Source organism: Amblyomma mixtum, chromosome 2 (genome assembly GCF_055824585.1).
Source record: "Amblyomma mixtum isolate Tamu chromosome 2, ASM5582458v1, whole genome shotgun sequence".
In the NCBI taxonomy this organism is placed as follows: Eukaryota; Metazoa; Arthropoda; class Arachnida; order Ixodida; family Ixodidae; genus Amblyomma; species Amblyomma mixtum.
Window position 1 is genome coordinate 150,109,797 of NC_143013.1, and position 24,424 is coordinate 150,134,220.

The window sequence follows — 24,424 nt, forward strand, 5'->3', positions numbered from 1 at the left end:
TCAAAATAATAAAATTCGAACTAAGTTTTACATGAACATTGACAATGGCTCAACATCGTGAAAGTGATAAACTCAAGGGGACGTAAAAACCACGTATCCTAGATCCATAACAGATTTAGTTAGAGTTCTAACGCAAAACCGTATCTTTTCGGCGGCAGTCGTTCCGTTTATAGTCTTGCGATGTTGTTTTCAACATGCTACCCTCATTCACACTGAAAAGGGCCTGAACATTGCGCCTAACTTCATATCCAGTAAGTGAAGTTACCTTTTTTGGAGACCAGCGCGCACACAGATTGTTATCGGGAGGCTCACTAACTGTTGCATTTTTTGTTTCATTAACATCAAGGTACAGATGTGACCAGAAAACCTGTAGTAGGTCACTGCTCAGGTTGTGAATGTATACACACTCTTCACTGTCTTCGGCTTTTTCGTGGTGCTGAAAAACTGCGTCCTTGAGACCTGTGGTCATCTGCGCTTATGAAGCGCAGCTAAAAGAGATCCCCACTGTAAAGTCTTAATTAATGAACAGTTCATGCAAATCTCCTATTTCAAAAAGAACAATACGAAGAATTGACTAATAAATGAAAGAACTGACACAGCTCCATTGGACTGTAATTGTTAAGAAGGGAAACCATTGCTTGACAAGATAGCTTACGTCAAAGGCAATGCAACCGAATAGGATTGTTGAGGATTTTGCGGGGTCGCAGCGGAGCGCAAGAGAGAGGCGACCAGCGTGGCAGGCTTCCAGTTCCGAACTACGTGTGCCGGGCGTGCGCTCCGAGCATGCGCTGTCGTTCTTTATTTTCTTCTGTCGCGGGAACGCCGATCTCAGCGCCTGCGCTTTATAGCGTCGCCGGGCGCTACAGGGCCCCCCGCCTAGACGGAGCGTCGGAATGTACTTGCCGACGGGGCAGAGATGGAGTAGCCACGGCAGGCAAGCAGGCAGCTAGAGTAACAGTGTCCCCACGGGGTCGCTACAAGGTCCGGTAAATTCAGGTCAGGGGCCGGGAAGAGCAGTCGGGTGGAGTGCGCCGGCTCAGGTGGACGAGCCGGGCTGCTGCGCAAGGGGCGAATGATGCAGGGTGCCGAGCTGACAACGGACATGGGAGCAGGGGAGGCCATGGTCGGGCCGTCACCGACTGTAGTGCTGCCCGCGGACACAAGTGTCGTCGGTGTGGGGACGTTGGAGCTGGTGTCGGTGGGAATCTGGCGCGCCGAGTACGTCGTCACATGCGCTGGAGTGGGCGAAACGGCTCCGTGGACTGACAGCAGCTGTATTTTGACCAACGACACAACGGTGACAGCTGTGACTATGCCGGAGGAAGTTGCTGGGCTCAATGCAAGGTGCTTGGGTGAAGCTGGAGTGACATGCCGGAGCGACGGGCCAGTGGTGATGTGCGTGTGGGCATGGTCGGCTGCGGGTGGCTGCAAGAAGGTTGTGCCAGTGACAGGCCGTGGAGCTGAGACTGCGACATCAGACGGCTGGCTGGCAGCAACAGACACAGCTGGTGGATGGACAGTTGCTGCACTACTCGGTGTGGATAGCTCTGCCATTCGCTCCTGAAGGTGGCACAAGGCAGGCACCAAAGCAGACGCTTGCTGCGACAGTGTCGAGCTGCCAGGGTAAGACTCCGAGAAGCGGGTGACAGTACTCAGGGCTTGGGGTGGGGCCTCTTGGGCAGGCGGTGTGGCCGCCGGGGTAGTGGGGCCGGTATCTGACAGATGCTGCTGTGCCGGCAATCTCACTTCGCCCTTAGCGCAATCGCTCAGGTCAATGACTGACGGCTTGAGCGGAATGAGCGATGAGGCGGCAGTTGAGCGTTCGGCTGGCAGCGATGCTACGCAGTAGGGTACAGAAGTTGGCAGAATGGGGCACTCGTCGAGGAAGAGCTCGACTGTCGGCGGCACTATTGCAGCTGAGTGAAGTTGCTCACCTGGCTGTGCCGTAGACGCTGTATCGTCCTTATGGGAGGCGGTATGGCCGGAGGCACTGAATAGGGTAGCGCGAGGCGCATCTGTCGCTGAGTTCGCTGACGTGGCAAACCGCGGTGGGCCAGGCACCTCACCGAGCTGCTGAGGGAATGAGTGCGGACTTGGTGCCGTGGAGTCGTCGCACAGTGCTGCTAGCGTAACCGGGGTAGCAGGATGTGCTGCCGGAAGCGATGCGGCAGCGTCTGGTGCGGTCGGTGATAAAGAAGCTGGGCCGGAGACGCTGGACTGGAGTGGCGGCGAGGCGGCGAGGGGCTGCTGAGGCGGGCCGGGTTCTGATGAAGGCTGCGTGGGCGCGAGCGAGGCCGGCGCAGGGCCAGAGGCTGGCGGTGGCGAAAACGGGTCCGCTGCGTCGTAGAGGGGCGGCGGAACGTAGTAGGCTCCGAAGTCCGCCAAGACGGCCGCACGCAGCTCATCGTATGGCCGGCAGCCGAAGGAAGAGTAGGTGAGCCGACGCAGGAGGTCGGGCGGGAGGATGTCGCAAAGGACTGCGTGTTTGAACGGCTGGATGGTGATGCCGTTCAGGTACATCGCAGCCTCCAGTTGGGCGAACCACCCGCAGACGCCTGCAGGCCGGAACGCCGGGAGCGGCGGGTCGAAACTTGGGTGCTGCCAGTATGCCATGCTAGGACGCCGCTGGGATAGAAGGCACGGTTCGCCGGGTCACCACTGTTGAGGATTTTGCGGGGTCGCAGCGGAGCGCAAGAGAGAGACGACCAGCGTGGCAGGCTTCCAGTTCCGAACTACGTGTACCGGGCGTGCGCTCCGAGCACGCGCTGTCGTTCTTTATTTTCTTCTGTCGCGGGAACGCCGATCTCAGCGCCTGCGCTTTATAGCGTCGCCGGGCGCTACAGGATCATGACAAACAAAGGTGTTAATAAAGAGCAGTTAAAAGTATGTTGGGGTCAAGGTAGGCATTATTAACTGTCTTTCAGAGGAAGAAGTTAATCTTATACTTAGAAAAAGTGACATTTTTGTAAGTCTCGGCCTGCATGTCGCGTTTTGCAGACATGCACATTGCGAAGTGCGTAAAAAATTTAAGCACGCCAAGAAATCAGAGTTTCAGAAAGAAATCAGAAACCTCTCACTGATTGCTTGACATTTCCCTAACTCGGTACAGCCGCGAATGCAGACAAGAAAATATTCGCCAGTCTCAATGAGTGCAGCGACTTACTTCATTCACATGTTTCTGAGACAGGGGAGAGAAAATATACTCACAGTTTTTGCATCTGCTAAAGCAACACGACGATCGAATATCTAGCGAGCCATTAGCGAACAAACACAACGGACGCTGTTGCATCTCGTCGCCTAGGAGAAAGATGATATCCCGGGCTTGTTACGGCGTGTGGAGGGCTACGATGTCCAGGTTTAGAAGTAGTGGATAGACCTCGGTAAAGCAAAACAGAACTGCGCGATGACGACGGGACAAAACAAGGCACGAATACGCACAAAAAAAAAGCGCAGCGTGTGTGTGTATTCGTGTGTATTCGTGCGTTCTTTTGTCCCGTCGTCTCCGCGCAGTTCTGTTTTGGTCTAACCATGAACCGACTAGCCCAACATAACGTGTTACCTCGGTAAAGCTGGCCGAACTTCTTGCTACCGCTATTTAACCGCACATGCCGGTATGCGGAGTTCACCCTCCCTAATATGTTGCATGCCGTTTGGCGAGATATGCGGGGTTCGCCCTTCCTAATATGCTGGCCTGTTTGCCTGCACACATCCGTCACACCAGGCTTTTCCTGCAGAAAAGCCGCAAGGGCCGCTTATCGCTTCCGCGCTGACAGGCTGTCTTGGAGAATTAGTAAGCGCAAGGAAGCCAGCGAGCGCGCAGTCTTATCAACACTGAATTCGCTATCGCGGCATAACTATGCTCGTAGGTTCTGCAAGTGGCTTTGCGGAAATTACCCGTGCAGGGTTCGACTAACGGAAAAATTCGCTCTGCCAAGCGCCTCAATGCTTGCTGTGAGAGAGATTTTGGATAGAAAGTGGCTGTTTAACGCTTTCCTTACCACGCGTATTCGAACCGATGAGTTTGAGCGATGGCGTGAGGTGCCCATTCTGTACGATCCGGGCCTCTTCTGGACAAGTAACTCTATCAACCGTGTTCCACAACATCTCGTCGTGAGTTGAGTATTCGATCATTTTCGTCAGTCACGTGAGGGCGCATTTTTAAACATCCGTAGAAGCCAATCGCCTCGCAGCGAGCATGGTGCCTAAGGTGCTTCCTATTCTCGGTGAAACCGCGCTCAGCAATGACGGTGTTCTCGCAATTTCACAGCATCGAAAGTTGACTTTGTATGTGGACGCGATAGCTATGTTTCAAAGGATGGATGGAGATGACTGCTCCGCCCAGCACAGACTATCGACCGCTGCCCTTATGTAACTTCCGTATTGAAGGCACTGTACATGTTAAGAACAATCTGTACCACCATGTTTGCAGGCAATCGTGTTTCTTGCTTCCGGAAAAAAAACGTCCCCGGAAAAATGTCTCCGGAATATACGTCCGCAGAAAAAATTCCCCTGAAAAAACGTCCATGGCAAAAATGTCCCCATTCAAGAAGGAGGGAAAAAGGCCCCAAACAGATGCCATCAAAGACCTCGTGCCTCGTAACTCGCAGTGATTTGAGCGTCGGCCTTGCATGTGGGAGATGCCACTAGTGGGCTCTTACCCCATGAGGCGGATTTAAGCTGTTTAACGGCGGAACGCATCACTGACCCGTGACGCAATGGTGTGGTGAACGCAAAGGTAATACGGCTGTGGTTTATCACTAAAGCTCGGAACAACAATAGATGAGGACATCTTAATACACAGAATAGATATAAGCTAGAAACCTTTTATGTTGGGCGTCATACTCATACTTTAATGGGGGCGCGGGACAAGCACTGCGCATGCCCTGTACAATATCATCGACCTATCACATGAACCCACTGCAACATATAGGAAGTGGTAGCTCAGCGCCTACGAACTGCACCTGCAGAAAGCAGCTTCACATTTGCAGCAGCGATTGCAGGGTATGTGTATGCGTTAACAGACGTGGTGGAACGGTTTGCAGAGCGCTAAATGTTGGATACTTTCGCAATTTTTTATTTAAATGCTGCGGGGTTTATTTTCAGAATGGAGACTGCATGACCATGGAGTGGTCAGGTGCTGCAAAATACTTCATGCTTACATGTATTCTGAAACTCAAGGAAGAGTCCGATATAGAGACCAAGTGTTTGTCGAGTGGTCTCCGGGAAAAATCATTCTTTGCGTAACTTTAGACTTGGGGACATTTGATCCTAGAGGGCGCTTCCCTGGGGGATATTTTCTCCGGGAAGCTCCTTAGGGGGGGCCTTTTTCCGGGCATGTATCTACAGCTGACGTTTTTAAGCATGAAATGCCTTTAGCTCCCGTTGTCGGCGGTGTGGTGACGTCACGCCGAGACCGAGAGCCAACATCCGTGCACTGAATTCCACTCATCCGGGCACTGAAACGAGAGCATCCGGGCACCGTACGAGATTTAACGAGACTCTCTAAGCCCTCCTACAGTACCGGCGTACAAGCGCCGGTATAGCTTCGCGCCGAACGTGTGGTGGCGTTCCTCCCTGCCTTTACGGTGCGGTTCGGGTGTCCACCGAGATGCGCCATTTCCTTTCCTCAAAAAGCGTTGCGTTCAAAGGGCAATGCATCGCGCCGAACGGATGGTGGCGTTCCGTGAACTGCCTGGCAGCGCTACAACACGCTGTCGCGTTCCACTCCTAAAGGCGAAGCTTAAGCGTCATTAATTAGCAATTTAATTAGTGGTTAGTTATTAATCAGCAATTAGTCACTAATTAGTAATTTGTAATTACTTCATCATCAGTTATGTGTGACGTAATCCAGTGGTGACGTCACCAGTGTCACATAGGCAAAGTGGTGCGGAAAACGCTTTCGCCTCTGCGCACTTTCTATAGTTTCGAACGCGCTGCATATACATTCTTGTCAGGCCTGCGTCTCGTCCTGTCCGCGTACGCTTCGTGTTATGCCGGTAAACATTTCATGCTTACTCTACTTTCGGTTACGGGAGAGCTAGAGATTTTTTTACTCACACGACTATCTTCTTTCAAGGCGGCCCGCAGTCGAGCTTGGCGCTGCACTACCCAGTAACCGAAACGCTTCGCACGAGCGACTGATTTTTATTTTTTTTTGCTAGTATTAAATTGAGCATGAAGGGATTTGTGACTGTATACTGGTCTCTGAAATAGCAGAGCGTAAAACCTACATTCCAGATTTTTGTTCCCTTGTTTTCTGACAATATATTCATGCTTTTAAAATTTTGTGCGAGTCTCAAATTTTGCCTCTTTGCTCAAAAGAAATATATACCCGTTTTTTTTTACTTAATTCTATGGTGAGCTCGACTAGCTACGCTAATATGATCTGAAAATGGAAAAAAAATCCAAAGATAATGTGAATAAATTTATTTCCAACATTTCTTGCGCTGAAAAAAGAGTCACACGGCTGGCGCCAGCAAACTCACTAGCCCGGAGTAGCACTGCGGAAGGGTAGAGCGCTCCCTCGCAGGTATTGGTAAAAAAACTGTTTCAAAAGGAAATGTGTGTGAGAACAGGTAGGCCAATATATAGGGCTACTTCACATTCATTTGTAAATTATTTCTTTATTAATTTATTTATTTTAAGCATACTGCCAATTCCAGAGGGTTTTGTTTAATTTACGGGGGTTTAACGTCCCAAAGCGACTCAGGCTATGAGAGACGCTGTTATGAAGAGCTCCAGAAATTTCCACCAACTTGGGCTAATTTAACTTGCAATCGAGAGGGGTCATTACAGCAGTGGGTGGACAGAGACTCCCATTTATTTAGAATTTTTTATGCCTGCACTCTAGATAAAAATAAAAATACAAATTTTCCAGGAACGTGTACAGAAAAGCAAACATCATTAAAAAATTCGTAAACCATTGCCTGCTCAGCAATATATCGATGCAATTCATTATAATCGCATAGTGATTGTGGAAAGCAGAACAAAAAAGTTATATTATGGGCTCTTTTTTCTAACCTATTTGAGTGCATCTCTCAAGTCTGGTTAATGCATTTAAAGTTTATAAACACCTCCTTTTCAGCTGAAAGGGGTCTAGGTGGGCGAGTAAACATGCTTGTGACGGCTATTAAGAAAACGCACACCTTTCCTTTATCAATTTGATCACGCATAATGTTATTTCATGCACATCAATTTGATCGTGTAGATTTTTGTTTCGTGCTCACAACCAAAAATTATTTCCATATTCTGAAATCAGCTAAATATCTGTGAGAGCACCAAGTTATTAAGTTCGAAATGTCGAGTGCCACAAAATTTAACAAAAAAACCCACTTTCTGCATTTGTTGGCTACCTGCGGCGCATGCGCTGTCTAGGTTAAGCTGGAAGAAATGATGGATACCAAATGAGGATGCTCGGTTACACTTTGGAATAATGGCAGTGGTAAGGAAATAGAATAATCTGATTTTCTTTTTTCTTTGTAACATGCATTGCAACCATTTTTTGAATAAATGTATTGGTAACTCTTGGCTGTTGCGCCACTGCGCTACGTTTTAATGGCTTGTTAAGTTCAATTTCATGATCGGTATTCTTTTACTGTTAATGAAGTGCGCAGTCATCAGAAAATATTTGCATTCAACTGTTTTCTTTCGCGTTACCATTCATGAAGAGCAAGGAAAAGATGTGAGCTATAACGCTGCCCTGAGGCCCAACTGGAAGAGCCGAAACAGGAGCGGAAGAATATTCTGCACGCATTACAAACTGTCTTCTGGCGGGCAAGCAGTTACTTATCCACCATGTTGCACACCCATTTCCGAGTGGGCCGCGACAATAGGGAGTATGCTACGACCTCACAGTGGCCACCATTGTGTGGTGCATGGTGCACGGCGAAACACTGCGGTCATATCTAACCGCCTTATCGATACCTTCTCCGGCCTTTTCTGCTCAAGCTGCGAGATGTGCCAAAAAAAATGGCTGTGGCTCAACTTGGTTAAGTCAGGAAATTGCGAAAGCAATACCCTTGGCTACGCCCTTGTTCACATAACAGTCGTGCTGTTGTGGTGCTTGTATGAAACTTGATGTATACATTGGTGCTGCTGTGGTGATCACTTGGCTATTCTATGTACAACTAGTAGTGAAACTATAATCGCTGCGGCTGTGAGGATATACTTGGTCACTGTCGATAACACTGAGCGAATCAGTCCCATCATCCACTGAAGAGCTCGCACGGTCTCGCCGAGCCGCATACTGGGCACGTCGCTTAGCGAGTCTTGTTTCACGCTCTTCCTCTGTCTCTGTAGCTCGCCGCTCTCTTTTACGCGCATTACGACGAGCCTCCCTAGTGGTAGGCGGCATCGCCGCCAAGCAATGTTAAGGCGCTGGTGGTTGGCACAACTACTGCTTTCTAGCGACGTGAGTCGAGAATAAATCGCAGGAGTTAAGCGCCCGTGGTCGTGGCCGCCGCGATCTGCTCCGACGGCGGCGCGCGCCGTTGCTCAAAAGCGCGCTTCGAACGCGGAGGCCACGCCGTGGTGGCACTGCCGCGGCTTGCGACGGCGCGAGTCGGTCGCCCTTCTCTTCGGCGTGACGTCACAAAGCACCTGTTGCGCTCCTAGCGGAGAGCGCAGGCGTTAGGCGCTGGTGGTGGCACCGCCGCGCCACGGCAAAGGCTGAAAGTGCAAGTAGTAAAGCTTTCGCTTTAAAATGGCCCCCGTGAATGAAGGTTTGGTTTGGTTTGGTTTATTGGGGTTTAACGTCCCAAAGCAACTTAGGCTATGAGGGACGCCGTTGTGAAGGGCTCCAGAAATTTCGACCACCTGGGGTCGCATAGTACACGGGCCTCTAGAATTTCGCCTTCATCGAAATTCAGCCGCCGCGGCCGGGATCGAACCCGCGTCTTTCGGGTCAGCAGCCGAGCATCGTTGTCAATAATGCTGACAAGCAATTCTGCTTCCGCGCCGGCGGTCTCCACTGCTCCTCACGTCTGTGCATAAGGAGGAATCTACTATGGGAAATGAAATTTTAAAGGACACATGTTCACAAACGAAATTCACCGGCAGCTACGATACTTCCTAATGGAAAATTTGTGCACAGGTCTTTAGATTTACGATTTTTTGATATACTGAGGCAAATACTTTGAGGGAGACATGCATTTGTGAGCAGTTACTGAGTGCTCTTTATTTTTCAAAAATAATCTTCAAGAAACAGGCCCTTACTATTTCTTGGTCTCTATGTAGAAAGCTCGTTTAGCAGCAGGGACGGATAAAACACTGACTCTGATTGCTTCGCTCATGTTCAGGGAGAGCTGCCTGAGAATATCTGCACACAGTAGAAGGAGAAGCTCCGCCCAGCTATCCATGCTTACACAGTAGAAGCAGAAGCTCCGCCCAGCTATCAAAGCTAACACAGTGATATTCGAGCTAAACGCTTGCTCTTCACGTCTGCTGGAAAGTAGGTGCCTGTCTTTCTTTTTCTTCGACGCAGCCCGACCAATAAGTGCTTGACGTCACTCAATATGCTCGTAAACAACCAAGATCGAAATTTCGGGAAGCGGGCGGCGGCACCGCCCGCTTCCCGATTTTTGCCCGATTCCCGCCCGCGCCCGATTCGGCATGTGCTGAATCTGTCGTCAAGCTGTGTCTCCTTTCCCTCACCTCTTGGGAGGGCTCGAACCATCTCGAGCGGCATGTCCATGAACTCCGCTCCGCCAAAGTCCCGGTAGTGAAGGGCCAGGGCCGTGAGCTGAGATGCCCTAGCGGGAGAGATAAAGCTATCGGGCGTGCTCCAGAAATTTTTTTCCTTCTTTCTTACCGCGGCCCGCCGCCGCAGTTCCTGCCTTCACTCCACAGTTTTCTTCATCGCGCTCTTTCGCTATCGTCGTCTTCAATCCACAATTGGTTTCATAGCGCCCAAGCTACTAAAGGACAATGCAGAAGCGCTAACTGCAACTAAAGGCTTTATTTGTCACTCACAGGGTTTATAAAGGTACTAATCACATACGAGTGCGGAAAAAACACTTGTACGGTTATCAGGCTAGCAGTGTGAAATTTAACAGCTGGCATCACAATATCAAACGAAAGTTGAAGTGACTGCAACCAAAATAAAGCATAAAAACTGGAAGGCACGTTTCACTGGTTCGCGAGCTGGCGTGCTTAAAGAAAGCGATTTATTTTCTTAATTCAATTTGAGAGACCGCTCACACAATTTTCACTCGCAGCACTCTTTATTGCAAAGGCCTCAATTATTTCTGTTATTTGTTATCCGCATTTTTTCTCATAACCAGGCAGTACTCGAAGCCAGATTTTGTAATTGTTAGAACGGCAATGACGTGTAAAATATCCAGACCTCCCGTCCCTAACCTTCCTGCTGTGTAGGCTTAAGCGCACATTTACGCAACGGCCCGTTTGGCCTTAGTACGACTTGACGCTTGATAGCAGTATCTTGTCATGTCTAGGTGATGCAGCGCTGCCGGACGAAAGACGACAGAGAATAGACACAACTGCGATGAACTAACAGCTTTACTTCAGAAAGCGCCGAACCACACCTTTCATAGTTTGAGCGAGAAATGACGAGCAAAAACTGGTAAAATATGCGCATTCACAGAGCTGTTGCAAGATTTTAACACTCCAAGAACCGCAAGAGTCGCCATGTTTTCTCCCTTTATCGTCACAAACACGAGAAGTGGCACGCCCGAAAAAACAGAAAACAACAAATATTAAAATGAAGCGGAAAGCAAGTGGATAGTTAATTTGGTGGCACAACATTTAAAAAGCCTAGATACAACGCTGTGATGCGAAGCCAACAATCTACATGCAAGGGACGGTGGCAAAGGCAAAAGGAGAAGTGGCACGCCCGAATGAACAGAAAATAACAAAAATATAAAAAGGAGCGGAGGGTAAGGGGATAGTTAATTCGGTAGCGCAACATTTAAAAAACCTAGATACCACTATGTGATGCGAAGCCAACAATATACATAGCAAAAAACTGTGCAAAGGCCAAATCATTGAGTAGAAGCTAAAAGCAAGAGCGTAAAAACGCCAGGCCAAGGTAAAACCTTGTCGGTATCTTGTACGCAGTGTTTTCAGTGGACAGTGCAAACGGGTTCTGGTGCCATATTGATTAATTGTTCCGGTGGGTGCTATTGGGGCTAGCGGTCTTGCAAATGCGCTGACAACTCCTTTGGCGCAGAAATGAAAACCTTCACTCCCACTTTCGGGCCAGCCTTTTCGAAAGCATATGACAGCTAGTGGGTACACGTCATGACCGCTGTTTTGCTGACACCCTCGCGTTCAGCAGTGCTTTCTGTTTCCTTGTCTTTTGTGTGCAGGCCCTCTGCAACCGCGATTACTAAGTGCCTCGCAAAACGACCTGCCCGAACACGATAGACGGTTTGTTGAACTTGCTTTATTAAGCATGTAGACGTCTTATTCATCGCATTAGAAAGGCATGTATTCACCCCATCTCTCTTGACCAGCTTCGTATGTGTGGATGAAAAGGGAAAGATGGGCTGATCATTCCAAGGCGCACACACCCAGCAAATGCGTTTCAAGAAAACCTGCTTTGAGTCAAGAAATCGTATGGTGCCCTGAACAGGAACCTCAGGTGCGACCTTCAGCGCTTTAAGGCTTTTAGTGAAAGAGATTATAGCGTTCTCTGCTACAGCACAAACGCCTTTATTGCTCTTCCCAACCTCTACTAAGAAGTCAACTACAAATCATAAAGTTCTACCGAATTCTTTAGTGTCAAGACTATTACCTTGAGCCTTCTGTCCAGTCTCGCAAGGTACAGATCAGTCAGAGACGGAGGAATGCATGAACCATTACATAATGCATTCTTTTGCAGATAGACTTCCCCATTCCACTGTCACTATCAAGTAAACACATCGACTTCTTGTATGCATGCAAAGTTGTGAAACGCACATCCCTTTTAGGATTTTTTTTTTGCAGTTGGTTTAGTTTTTTTTTAAGCTGCTTTAGTTCTCTCCTTCATGTGCTTCCCCTCTTGCACCTGGTTTGTAGCTTTATAATCTCTGTCAGCGCAAAATATTGCCTTTAGTGGAATTTCACGCTTCTATCTTGGCTCTTCGTTGTTTCTGCAGTATGGATCCTCTTGGGAATTTCCCACTAGCCCAAACCATCACCTTTCTAAGTATTTAATCCTCCGCTGCGCTGCGTTCGCTTTCTTTCATCCTCCAATGCGCTCTTTCGCTCGGTTACGCCGAGGCGGACGGCGACGCTCAAAGGAGAACGGGCGCCTAAGAGCAGAGCTGTAAATAGTTTGCTGTAGGTCTGCCGCTCTATCGACTGGCGTGGTATTGTTACTAGCTGATGGAGCATGCATATTCCCTCATACGTTGATACATTTTAGGTAACTAAATTACGTAACTAGCCGCCGTGGTGGCACAGTGGCGATGGCGCTAGGCTGCTGAACCGAAAGACGCGGGTTCGATCCTGGCAGTGGGGTTCAAATTTCGATGAAGGCGAAAACCTAGAAGCCCGCTTGCTGTGCGATGTCAATGCACATTAAAGAACCCCAGGTGGTCGGAATTTCCGGCGCCCTTCACTACGGCATCGCTCATGGCATGAGTAGCTTTGAAACGTTAAACTTTCATAAACCGAATTACGTAGCTGCACCAGAACTCCCAGGGATCGATGAAAATAAGACAGAGAATGACCAATGAGAGAATGAAAACCGAAATGTTAGCGCTCCTAATTCGTATTTGGACTAACGACGCTAAATCGTCCGTCATTTTTTTCTGCATATACGCGCAATGAGTATTCCATATTGTCTATTTAAGAAATGTTGCCACGTAGATATGGGCGTTAAAGTTAAGCTTTTATTTTTATAACTTGACGTCTAGAGAAGAACTGGTACCTTTGTTCCAAAGAAAAGGACTTTGTGAACAATTTGGCATCTGATACTCCCGTTCATTCTCATTAATTATTTAATAACGCGCGCATAGCACAAGAGCGAAGTAATTTTCATTAATCAACTACTCTAAAGCTAGCCTAAAACTTTATATTGCTCTCAAAATTGCACCGAATCTAGTATCATTCATGCTAAAATGCCGAAAATTCTTCCGATTGACGGTTCTCGTTTAATGCAATTCAAGTATAAACAAACAATTATGCTTTCAGTTTGTCTTTACCGTGCGCATTCGCGTACACCCACAAATACTTTCTGTTATCGCATTACGACCAGAAAATCCTCTGAGATGAGGCAACACCCTTTTTAATTCCCCTGTTTATAGACTGCCGACGTAATATCTTTTAAACTGCATTAATTAACAATTACACGCCGATTTTATGCAGAGGGAAAATTGGCTGGCCTTTTAGCTTTAACTCTTTTAGCGCCTCGAACTGCGAGCGAAGACACATGTTGATTGGAAGTTTTTCCTAGTCAGCAGTAAGGTGTTTTGGATTTGATTCAGTGTAAGCACAGAAAAGGAAATTGTTGCGATGATTACGTTTCTGAGGTTTTCTGTAAACATCAAGTTCGAGTTTTATCTAGGGTTTTAAGTGAACGGAATTGTGTTTCGTTCGTTGCAGCTCTCTAGGCAGGTTATCGAGCGTATCAATCTTGTTCCTTTTATAGTACGTAACTTGTCATGCAACTCGGCAAGATTATTTTCAATATATGCCCTCAGTATGTGAAAACTGAGGGCATTTGATGATGATTACACTTTGATGGCCAGGCAGCAGTTTCTGTAGGGTTGTCTACATTTGTTGAGTAAGAATTTTTCATCGTGTAATGGCAGATATACGGAGAGAAATGCACCGTTCCTGAAAGGGCAAAATGCTATCTAACGTGATATTTAATCATGCAACAAACAGATATGGATGCACAGAACATGGAGGGTAGAAGAGGTAAAGCATTCACAGTTGAGTCATCTTACAAAGACCGCAGATATAACGAAAGCTTGTTTGTTAGAAATAAGATTTGTTCTACCATAAAAATATGTATTAGGGAAATAGCAATGCACCTTAGATACCACCAGGAACTGTGGCCGCTCTCCTCAGTTACGTTGAACGAGAAGGCGCCGCTGACTTGCTCACGCAGTCGAAAAACTAGTGTTTTATGCAAGCGCAGAGACCGCAGAGCGTCTATCAGCTCCTGTGACACCATCCCGGGAAGGTAGCTTCTTGGAAAAAAAAAGCAATCTAAACGCAGCATTGAAACTGCAAGCAACAACTGGCCAAGCGTGTTCGGTATGATCATTCCATACGTGTGCGCTGGCTCGGCATAATGCTGACAGTAGAATTATCTGGGACCCTTTCACACAAACTAACATTAAAAAGCTTGAACGAGTGCAGAAAAAGGCGGTTCGCTTTATCGATAATAATTTCTCCCGTACGTCAGTCACAGAACTTTTAAGACAAGCCAACTTGCCTGAACTAACCCAGCGTAATCGAGTTTCCCGATTAAAGTTTATGGATCAGATTGTACATAGACATTGCAACGTTAACATCTCTGATATAATTACATTTTCTTCCGGATATGCCACCAGGCAGAGGCATAAACTAACTATGACGTCATTCCAAGTAAGAAATAATTGTTTTAAATATTCTTTTTTTCTCAGGACTGTAACTGACTGGAATAGTTTAAATAATACTGCAGTAACTCAATCCTCCCTTTCTTTGTTTGCCGCCAGTCTTTGCTGACAACCCCCCCCCCCCCCCTCCCCAGCAAAAAAAAATTAATTGTTCATATTATGCTGGTTAGTGCATTCTGTTAAAATGGCGATTGTTATGGCGTTTGTTGTTGTACCTGCCAGTGTACTTTGCCTGTTGTGTTGTCTTTGATTGCGTTTGCGTTATATTCCCACCCTACTAAAATCCCTTGTGGATTGCAGTATCTGTAAATAAATAAATAAATAAATAAATAAATAAATAGAAGGACTAAAGCAGTGGTGGGGAGACTGGAACCGTCGAAAGCGAAGCTTCTGCGCTAGGTAGATCAATCAGCGGTAGTGATTTTAAAAGTTTGAGTATCTTGCTGGCCGTGTCGTTCATGATGTATGCGTGGCCTGCCGAGTCGGCTCCCCATCTTTGGTGTTGCTGATACTTATTCTACGCACGTGTGGTATGGCATACCATGGTTGCAGCATAAGTAATGAACGGCATATTATGCCGTGCAAAAACGAAGGTGATCAGACGCATGGATTTTGCAGGAATGCGTCGTAGATGCAGAACTCGGCGTAGATGCAGAACTATGCTTCTACGGCGTAGATGCAGAACTATGCAGAACTCGGCATCGTAGATGCAGAACTATGTCAGTGCGTACGAAAACATAACAGGACCATGCTCTGAGGAAGCACGAGCACTTCCCGACTTCCGGGTATCTGATTTCAGAGGGCTACCTGCAAGCAGCTGCCTCTTGGCATCACGGGTATCGCGAGGATAACATGACTACTTTAATGAGCTTGAAAAGCGCGGCTGTATGGTATGCTGTGAGGTAATACAAGCACATAAAACAGCACTTTAACAGACTTAGTATATTTACAAGCAACATGAGAAGGGCATACGCTAACAACTTTTAATGAAAAAGAAAGCAATCCGAGTGCTCGCCAGGGCAGCTGTACCTAAGCGGGCTCGATTAGATACTAAATTGAGCATAACGCCAGCAAAACTTGCTCAGTCAATCGTAGCGCCGACTTTTCGCCGCTCTTTGCGTACGGTGGTGATGCTGCTGTGTGGCGGGCTTTTGTAAACAGTATCTCACCACACTCACAGCCAAGGCAGTCTGCAATAGGGAGCAGTCCTTGAAAAATCAGGAATAAGAGATCGTCAAGCAAACCTTGCTGTTTTAGTGCCGAAAGGATAAGTTTCTTCTAGAAACAAAGTATCCAGACAGGCAAGACACTGCCTTCTGTAGCGAACCGGAAGGCTTGCTTCAGCTGATATACCATTCCTAGCTAGAGGTTTCGTATTAAAAGACTAAAGAAGGTGATTACATTTTCCTTTTTTTAATGACCTAGTCAGTGTTTATAGTTCTACACCGCAACATGTTTTATTTTATGTATTAAAAATTGAGAGATGTATATCGCCGGACTTTAGACAACAAAGCGCGAGCTGATTTTCATAAAAAAAAAAAAGATCCGGAAAGCTGTTGCTGGAGCAGCCCTTCCTTATCGGTGTTTTAATATGAAGGAAGCCTATAGTCACAGACAGTAAAGAAAGCACTGAAGAATTGCTTTTTATATTATTGGCATCCGTAAATGAAAATTTATTAGTACAATTCTTTTGTGCCTGAAAGATCAGTGAATACAAATCACTTGAAAAGACAACCACGTACCACCAGGCCGATCCGAAACCACGTTATGCATAACTGATGTTTCGCTGCCGATACTCAGCATTCTCTTTTCGGGGATATCTTTGTTGTGTGCAACCTATCCTTGAACGTGATCACCAGCGCAATCACCTTCTATGGCGGCGGACATAAAATGCCCTTCATTACCGCAAGTGCCATGTGGAACGTGATCGAACGTTGAGAGCGGCAGCTATGCTAGAACCCTGTTATGCCAATATGGCATCAAGACCGTCATAACCAAGGCCTTCGATAGCTATTAAGAATATAACGGTAGGGGAATGAAACCGTCGTTATGAATCCGTATGAAGGAAGCGAACTGTCGCCCTTTAGGTGACGGTTGACGCCTTTTTGCCTTGGTCATGACTGTTGTAATGACTGTCGGTTTCCTATGAATGTCATAACAGGCGCCTCATTTTCCCACCATTCAACGTTCCCATTAAACTCTTAGATTCACTGTGGGGTATCCAACATTGGTTAATTTCAGACACTTTGGTTTAAAGACTGAAGATATGATAACTAAAAGAGCGAGTGGTGATAACGATATAGACAGCATTGCCAACACAGCTGTGCTGAATATTTTTTTCTGCATAGGTCCTGCCACTTGAGCGTTCGTATTGCTTCAGATAGATGACTATTTAGTTCATCTGCTGTCATCTGCAATTTTAAACTGAACTTTCAATAGACGAGTTTGAGGGAGGAGGTTTTCTATGTTCTACTCACGCAGTCTGCAACATTGTGGCACGTGTTGACGTGGTGCAAGGCGTTCCCCAAAACTTTATCGGTGCTTCCACTGATGCGAACGCACTTCCTTGCAGACCTGCCGGCTTGAAACCTTCCGCCTTCGAACAAACGTGGGGAGCGTACTCAGATATGCCGTCCATTCGACCATTTTATTCACATAGAGCAGGGAAGGAACCCTCTTCCCGCACAGAAGACGCGAAGCCATCGCTGTCGCACTTCCATCTTAAAGCAGGCCCGCTCTGCTTGTCCTGTTTTCTCCTCCAGAGCGGAAAGGCAGTGCAGGCCGCTTAAAAGCATTGCAGGAAAGAGGGAACGAACGTGCGCCGATTGTGCTTTTATTTTACGACGCAGGTGCACGCAGGGCACATGCGATACCGTCGCCGAATACGTGACCCACGTCCGTAGCTGACCGGGCCTTCCTTATGCAGTGCGGCGTATATAAGCAGCAAGAGAAAGGACGACTAAACATCGACTGCCGTGAAGCAGAAGAAGAAACAACCGTTGCCATGAACACCCTGGTGAGTTCGGTTTGAAAATTCTTCGAAGCGGGTGTGGTTGCTCACCCTATGCGAATGGGCAATCGATAAATTGAAAAAGTTCGAACTCAGCCGGTATTTCGCTGAGTACCTAATCAGGGTAAGCACAGTTAGCCCGCTCTGAAGAACAACTGACGTCCCTTGAAACAAGTGCGAATGACACGAAATAGACGCTTCATTTGATGTGGAACGAAAAATAAGACAGTTCGCAAGCGGCTGATACGAACTGCAAACTTTGCAACTCAAATCTTTAGTGATAGCTGATGCTAAATATCTGCAACGCTATATAACCATGCAGCGCTATATATGGTAAATAACTTGCGTATTGCAAGAATTTTGGTTTTATATTGTCACGACCAGAGAATCCGTGAAGGTAGGCGTCGGGAAGAACCGAAGAATTGTAGACCCAGGTTCCAGGACACCGAACAGAACAAGCGCGCCTCGAGAGCTTAAACATACATACCAGCTTAAACAATATGCTTTCCACAGCGCGAACTTCTTCATTTTCTATTTTTAATGGTGTTTTTGGTGCTATTCATTCAAGGCGCTTTACGGTGAAATAGTAAGGGCTCGTATTTTAGCAAGCCTTATTCCCTGGCTTCAAAGAAACTCAGCTGTTCAAATGGCAAAAACGAGAGGTTTAATGTGATGTCGTCATAATTATATAGTGATCCAATTGACACGACGACCACCGCAGATTTATAAAGAGGAAACATTTTTGATGATCTTCGCTCAGAAACGATTGTGCACAGCTGTTATTAATTGGATTTTTGAAAGAATAATTTCACTTTAAAGCTATTGCACGTAGGTAACAGAGCGGTTTATAATGCAAGAGTGCATCAGGAAATATGAGGCACGGAGAAATATAGAACACTTTCGAAAACTATTAGTGCGTAAAGTCGGCTACTGCCGCCGTGTTTCCGGTGTCAGATTACTATCAGAATCTTTTCAGAATTAGACAAGTGTACTTTGAAAAATTTTCCTTCGTGCTGCAGACAATTGCCGTCGTCCTCTGCGCCGCACTGGCTACTGCAATGGCTGGTGGCCTCGGAGTGGGCTATGGGGCTGGCTATGGTGGCTACGGCGGCTACGGCGGCTACGGTGGCTACGGCGGCTATGGCGGCTACGGCCTCGGCTACGGCGTGAGCGGTGTTGGCGTGGGAAGCAGCGTTGCTCTTCTGAGTGGAGGCCCAGGGTTCACTAAAGTCGTGGCTGGACCTGCCTTCCTTGTGAAGACGGTGCACCATGTCAACAAGGTCAGCGGTGGAGGAGCCCTTCTCGCCCACTCCGGTCTTGGAGGAGGCTACGGATACGGCGGCGGATACGGATATGGCGGCGGATACGGATATGGCGGATATGGTGGCTACGGTCACAAGGGCTGATGCCCACGGACTTTCCTTCCTTTGGTGTTCCCCCAAAAGGCGAAATGCAACAAAGAAGATTTCGTAACAGGGAGAAATTCAATAGTATAGGAGGCAAAAATCAAAGTACATATTCTGTACATACTCAAAAACGTTCGCGAAAAGAACCGATGAAAAAAGAACAAGCAAATTGTTTTCCTCCTTTGTATATTGCACATCTACCTCAAAGTTCAATAAACAAGTTTTTACGTTGTAAACATTTTACTATGCCGTGCATACCGCAGTGAACACGTTCAGGCTCTGGGGGCTTGTGTGGAAAGAGCACCATGCAGTACAAGAAAGTCTTGTAGCAACATAGCATAGTGGGCGAGTTGGTATTGCATCGTTAAAGAACGAAACAGCGCAACTAAAACGAAGGACCAAGAAAAAGAGAGACACGAACACGCGCTGACTTACAACTGACAATTTAATCGTGTCTCTCTTTTTCTTGGTCCTTCGTTTTAGTTGCGCTGTTTCGTTCTTTAAAGAAAGTCTTGTTGTCTGAAACGAGCGTTGCTTAATAAAAAAATAAAACTTATCACGCTTAGGGACGCAGAAACAGCGAAGTTTCATAAACGTTTTCAGTGTCACCAAATGCCTTCTTTGTGAGAACCACGCGCTGTAAACTATTATGGCCTTGACCGGTAGGGCTCTGTATGCTCTTGAAGTCCTCATCAGGAATTCCTGCAGGACATCGCGCCGCTGAAGTGGAAGCATTCATTTGCGGCGGCAACATTACTGTATGGCACGCCTGGTGACTCTGTCAAGGCAGAAAGCTGGGCTAGTTAGCGGTTCATTGATAATCAAAAAGACTGCAGCCCTGCAGCACACTGCATCACTGTTTCTATTGAAGAGAACTCCGGTCGCAGCTTGGAGGCTTTGGAGTTCGGCTGCTTTGGACTATGCCGGAGGATCAAATATCGGCAAGAACAGCCGCATGTAGTTGAATTTCAGCGCTCCGTGCTAAACCCGGAGGATGTGTGAGAACCCCAAGTGGTCGAAATCACTGCAGTATCTCCCCTAAGGCGCTCCTTTCTCTCTGCGTTGTCTAACTCATTTCATCATCTCTTTGCTCCTAGTGCGGCTTAGGAGCACACCTTGAGCTGAATGATTACCGCGGCTCGATTTAACTCACAGGAACACAGACATGCGCTCACAGCATACACAAGGAACTGGCGGGCAGCTATACATCTCAAACAATAAGTGGCAATAGAAAGACAGCGCTGTAATTGTAGGCGTCGCAGACGCCGTGGTTCGTAGTAGAAAATTTCAGTTTGTGTATAGAGCAGGCAAAATCCAATAAGAACATTCGAAGCTACACTCGCCCCCAACTTGAGCAAGGATTAATTACAAGGGAGGGTTTCGGCCGTCTCCTCGAGTACACACCTGAGCGATGACAAAATTAGCACGGCGAGCTGCTTGGCAAGTTTTCCTAATGTTTGCTACGAAAGTACACAGCGGAAACAGTTGGAATACTTTCTCTTTAAAAATCCGCCGAATACCAAAATCAAAACTATGCGAGATCCTTATTCTATAATAATTTGGCATTTCTATTTGGATTTGGCACTGGCATTTGTTTTAAGAACACCACCTTCAGACGAAAATGAGCCATTTTATGCAAAACACGCGTTTAGAATGAGTGCTCTACAAATTTAAATAAGAGCAAAGTAAATGGCGAGTACCATTCGCTGTGCGCTAACTCCACCCGGTCAATATGTGTCTTACTAGAGGTTCACGTGTGTCAGTGAACCGTGCGCTGGCCTGATGGCCTCCGATATGAATAGTGGAGTTTGATTACTTTAATTATGCGTTTTAATTGCTACATATTTGTTGAAGAAGTAAATTATGCGTTTGTTCCGGTTTTAACTTCCCAAACCGATTCAGGCGATGAGGAACGCCGTAATAAAAAGCTCCGGAAATTTCGACCACCTGGGGTTCTTTAACATGCACCGACGTAGGACACTATACTGGCCTGTAGATTTTCGCCTCCATCGAAAATCGGCCGCCTCGGCCTGGATTAAACTCGCGCTTTTAAGGACTGCCTGCGAGCGCTATAAGCACTGGGCCACCATGGCGGCAAGTAAATTTTTTGATGATGTAGGTTCCAAGAACGAAACTTAAAAAAATGCGCAAAACTTACGAATAAAGCAAGAGTTCTCAAACAGGGTTATCTCGACCTCTGGTTCCTTCGAGTGCTTTTTAATTTCCTCAAGCCCCTAAATTAGCGGGAACCTGAAGAGTGATGTTTTCTTTACTTATTTTTGTTTGGTATGGTACCATTTGCAGCCAGCCATTGTTATTTTATTTCGGCCCTATTTTTTGAATTAGAGGTGGGGAAACTGTGACTGCGTCCGCGCGAAGAGGGCCGAAGTGAGCTTGAGGAGAGCGCTGCGAGCTGAAGTCAAGCAGAGTAAATGAGGGCAAGGAAGAGGAGAAGTGGTAAAGGAAGATATCCGATGGTCTTTTATTCCACGAGAAGAAAAATAAAGCATGCAGCGGAAGATTTTCAGGTGCGAGGCAGAGATTAGGAAGTTTTTGTGGATAAAGTGGCCACACTGAAACCGAGCCTGCTTAATAGAAGGAGTATGGATGGAGCCCTTACCATGCACAGGACGTAGATAATCTGTTGACGATGATCCGCCTGCATGCTTCTTCATTTGAGCTTACTTTAGGTAGCGCACGACAAAAGCCAAAGCATAGAGGGTTCAGAAGAACCACGGATCAGACCTGCTCTTGCATGTACGCCATTTTTGGCAGCGAAGCAATCCACATGTGCACAGAGAGAGACAGAAAAGGACTAGCGCTGGATTCAGCTGATTGATTCAGTGAAAACAACATTGGCATTGTGCGCATCCTCAAGGACTAGAAAGACAATTGAGGCAGGAATACATCTGAAAGTTGGCTATGCCCTGTTAAGAAACGCATTCGTTTTTCCTGATATAGAAACAGACGGTGAACTTACGCTGTTACTTTCAAGTGATGCTCTTTATTGTGCTTCGATAATCTGTCATATTTATTCACTTGGACTTCTTTGTATGACGTGGCAGTTATTTATAAACGAAACACAACCGTGGCACTTTCTGCATCCAGTGACAGGAAGCCCCGTGAAGAACTTTTTTATGTAGTTTGTTCTCACATAGCCGGTTGTTCAGACAACACCCATGTTTACAGGTTGGCTTCAGGCGCGGAAAAGGCTAGGCGCGGTACAGCCGTCAGCACGCTTAACACGAATGACGGAAAGCGTGGCCGGGAGCGGCTTGTACTGACGCCAGCACCGCGAAGTGTTGCGCGCTGTTTCCGGATAATATCTCGGTATGTTTGCGGTGTCTGGCGATAGCTGGAGCACAGCTCAATTTGACTACTCACCTTGTTCTTTCGCTTTTATCTAGCCGGCGGGGTGAGTGCACTCACTTGACTGTTTAGGGGCTTTTCTCTACTGGCCGCGGCTCACGCGGGCGCAGAAAACAGGTTGCGGTTTGCTTACTCCAAAAAGCGTTGAAGTGGAGTGGCTTCAGACCCCTCGAGCACTTTTCCAGGTCGACCTCGAAGCCGGTGATCGAAAGAAATGAAGATTCGAAAAAGCACAACAAAGGTGGGTTTGGGGCGTTTGTAAAGACTGGACAATAAATTTTCAAATCCGGTGACATCGTTGCGCAGGTTCTCCTTCATTTCTCATATTCTAGGATAGCGTGCGTCGCTGTGCTCTCGCAGGTTAGTGTCTGGTTTCCTGTTTAGCCCACGCTGCACTGGAGATCCAGTGCAGGTGCGTAAGAGCTGCTCGTGTCATTAGCAATAAAGACACGTGGATGCCATTCAAACTAAGATTGTAATGCCTGGTTATTAGCGAGAAGCGCCAACAAAACCGAAACGAGCCGAGTTTGAGCACAAGCACAAAATTGGAACAAACCAGTCCTGGTTTCAACAAGAAACAAAGGATGGAGCATTTTTCGGCAGTAAAAAGAGCCTAGAAAAGCGCTCGAGCGATCTGAAGCCACGCCACTTCAACACTTTTTGGAGATGAGCAAACCGCGACGTATTTTTCAGCGCGCGCGTGAGCCGTGGCCAGTGGAGAAAAGTCGCGAGACAGTCAAGTGAGCGCACTCACAACGCCGGCTAGATACAAGCGAAATAACAAGGTGAGTAGTCAAATCGAGTTCGCGCCTGCTATCGCCTGCCACCGCCAGGGTGTCGAACCGGAACCGAACCTGAACCCGAAACCGGAACCGAACCCGAATTTTCGCCCGGAACTGGAACCGAACCGAACCCAATTTTTTTTCGCCATCTTGGAACTGAACCCGAACCGGAACGATTCAAAGGAACCGTTCCGAACCGGTTCGTGACTCGGTTCAGTCGCACATTTTGGGCTACACGGCGTACTTTTTTCTTTTTTTTTTCAGACCAAATGGCATATGCCAGCGCGTAGATTTACCCAGGGAAAGCTGTCGGCGCTATGGAGTGCGAAAATGGCATCCAGGTCAACAACAAAACTGAAAGAAGTCTCGTGGCTAGGAAGAAAGTTAATTGGCGTTTCCGCAATGTGCTTTTGGTAATTCTGAAGTATGTTAGGCCAGATTTACGTGAAATGTTGAATTTTATAGTATCCCCCTTTCACATGCTTACGTACAGCTTTAATCGAATTGTTAGCACTGCTTTAACTCGTAAAGCACTGGGTGAGAATGGTTTTCTTTTCTTTGTGTGAAGTACCATAAATATGTGAAGCATAGGCGCAATGACCCAATCACGTTATGCAACATTTACTTTCGGAGGCATTCCTTGTCTCAGATAGCAGATAATGAATAAGCCCCCTCACGATGGCTCTGGCTGTGGTGCTCGGCTGCTAATGCCAAGGTCGCGGGTTTGATACCGGTGGCGAGGTCGCATTTTGATAGCGACGAAATGGAAAAATGCCTGTGAGCTGTGGGATGTGAGTGCACTCTGAGTAACCACAGCTGGTCTACGCTAATCTGGAGTCCTCCCCTACAGCGTTCCCGATAGTCTCCGCGCCGCTTTGACGCGTTAGAACACACATAATACTATTATTACAAAGCAAAGAAATATACATATGAGTTTTCTTTTTAAAGAATCCGAACATTCTTTGTTGCACGCGACGGATATAAGCAATGAAAGGCGGGAATGTAGCAGCGGTACGATACTTAGAAAAAAAAAAGTGATTACAAAAAGAGGCAATGCGGAAATACATGCGCTCGCTGAGAGGTGAAAAACGCCTAGAAAGGTGCTACTGAAATGAAATGTTACTGCGATGAAGTGATTTTCTGTTATGTCGATGCATTGAAATTGTTCTGCTTATATAAAAAAAAATGCCATTCGCTAGCGGGCAGCTTCATCACGCTGTTCTCAGACTGCTGTATCTTTAGTTCTCTGACGGGCGGCTTATATCTGCGTCTCGCTGCCGCACATGACGGAAGCCAACAATATCGGAA

General features: G+C 47.0%; 1 protein-coding gene across 2 annotated transcripts; it reads left to right on the forward strand.

Moving 5' to 3' along the window:
- The first annotated feature begins 1,392 nt into the window (after window positions 1-1,392).
- Window positions 1,393-19,098, forward strand: LOC149361250 (uncharacterized). 2 transcript variants are annotated; one of them, XM_089569476.1, is made up of 4 exons: window positions 5,963-5,996; window positions 11,325-11,385; window positions 17,399-17,565; window positions 18,579-19,098. In XM_089569476.1, the coding sequence occupies exons 3-4, from the start codon at window positions 17,470-17,472 to the stop codon at window positions 18,963-18,965; spliced, it is 483 nt and encodes a 160-aa protein (XP_089425602.1). In that variant the 5' UTR covers window positions 5,963-5,996; window positions 11,325-11,385; window positions 17,399-17,469; the 3' UTR covers window positions 18,966-19,098. The 2 variants fall into 2 exon arrangements, with proteins under 2 accessions (XP_089425603.1, XP_089425602.1); XM_089569477.1 differs by lacking the exons at window positions 5,963-5,996; window positions 11,325-11,385 and adding an exon at window positions 1,393-1,623.
- The last annotated feature ends 5,326 nt before the right edge of the window (window positions 19,099-24,424 follow it).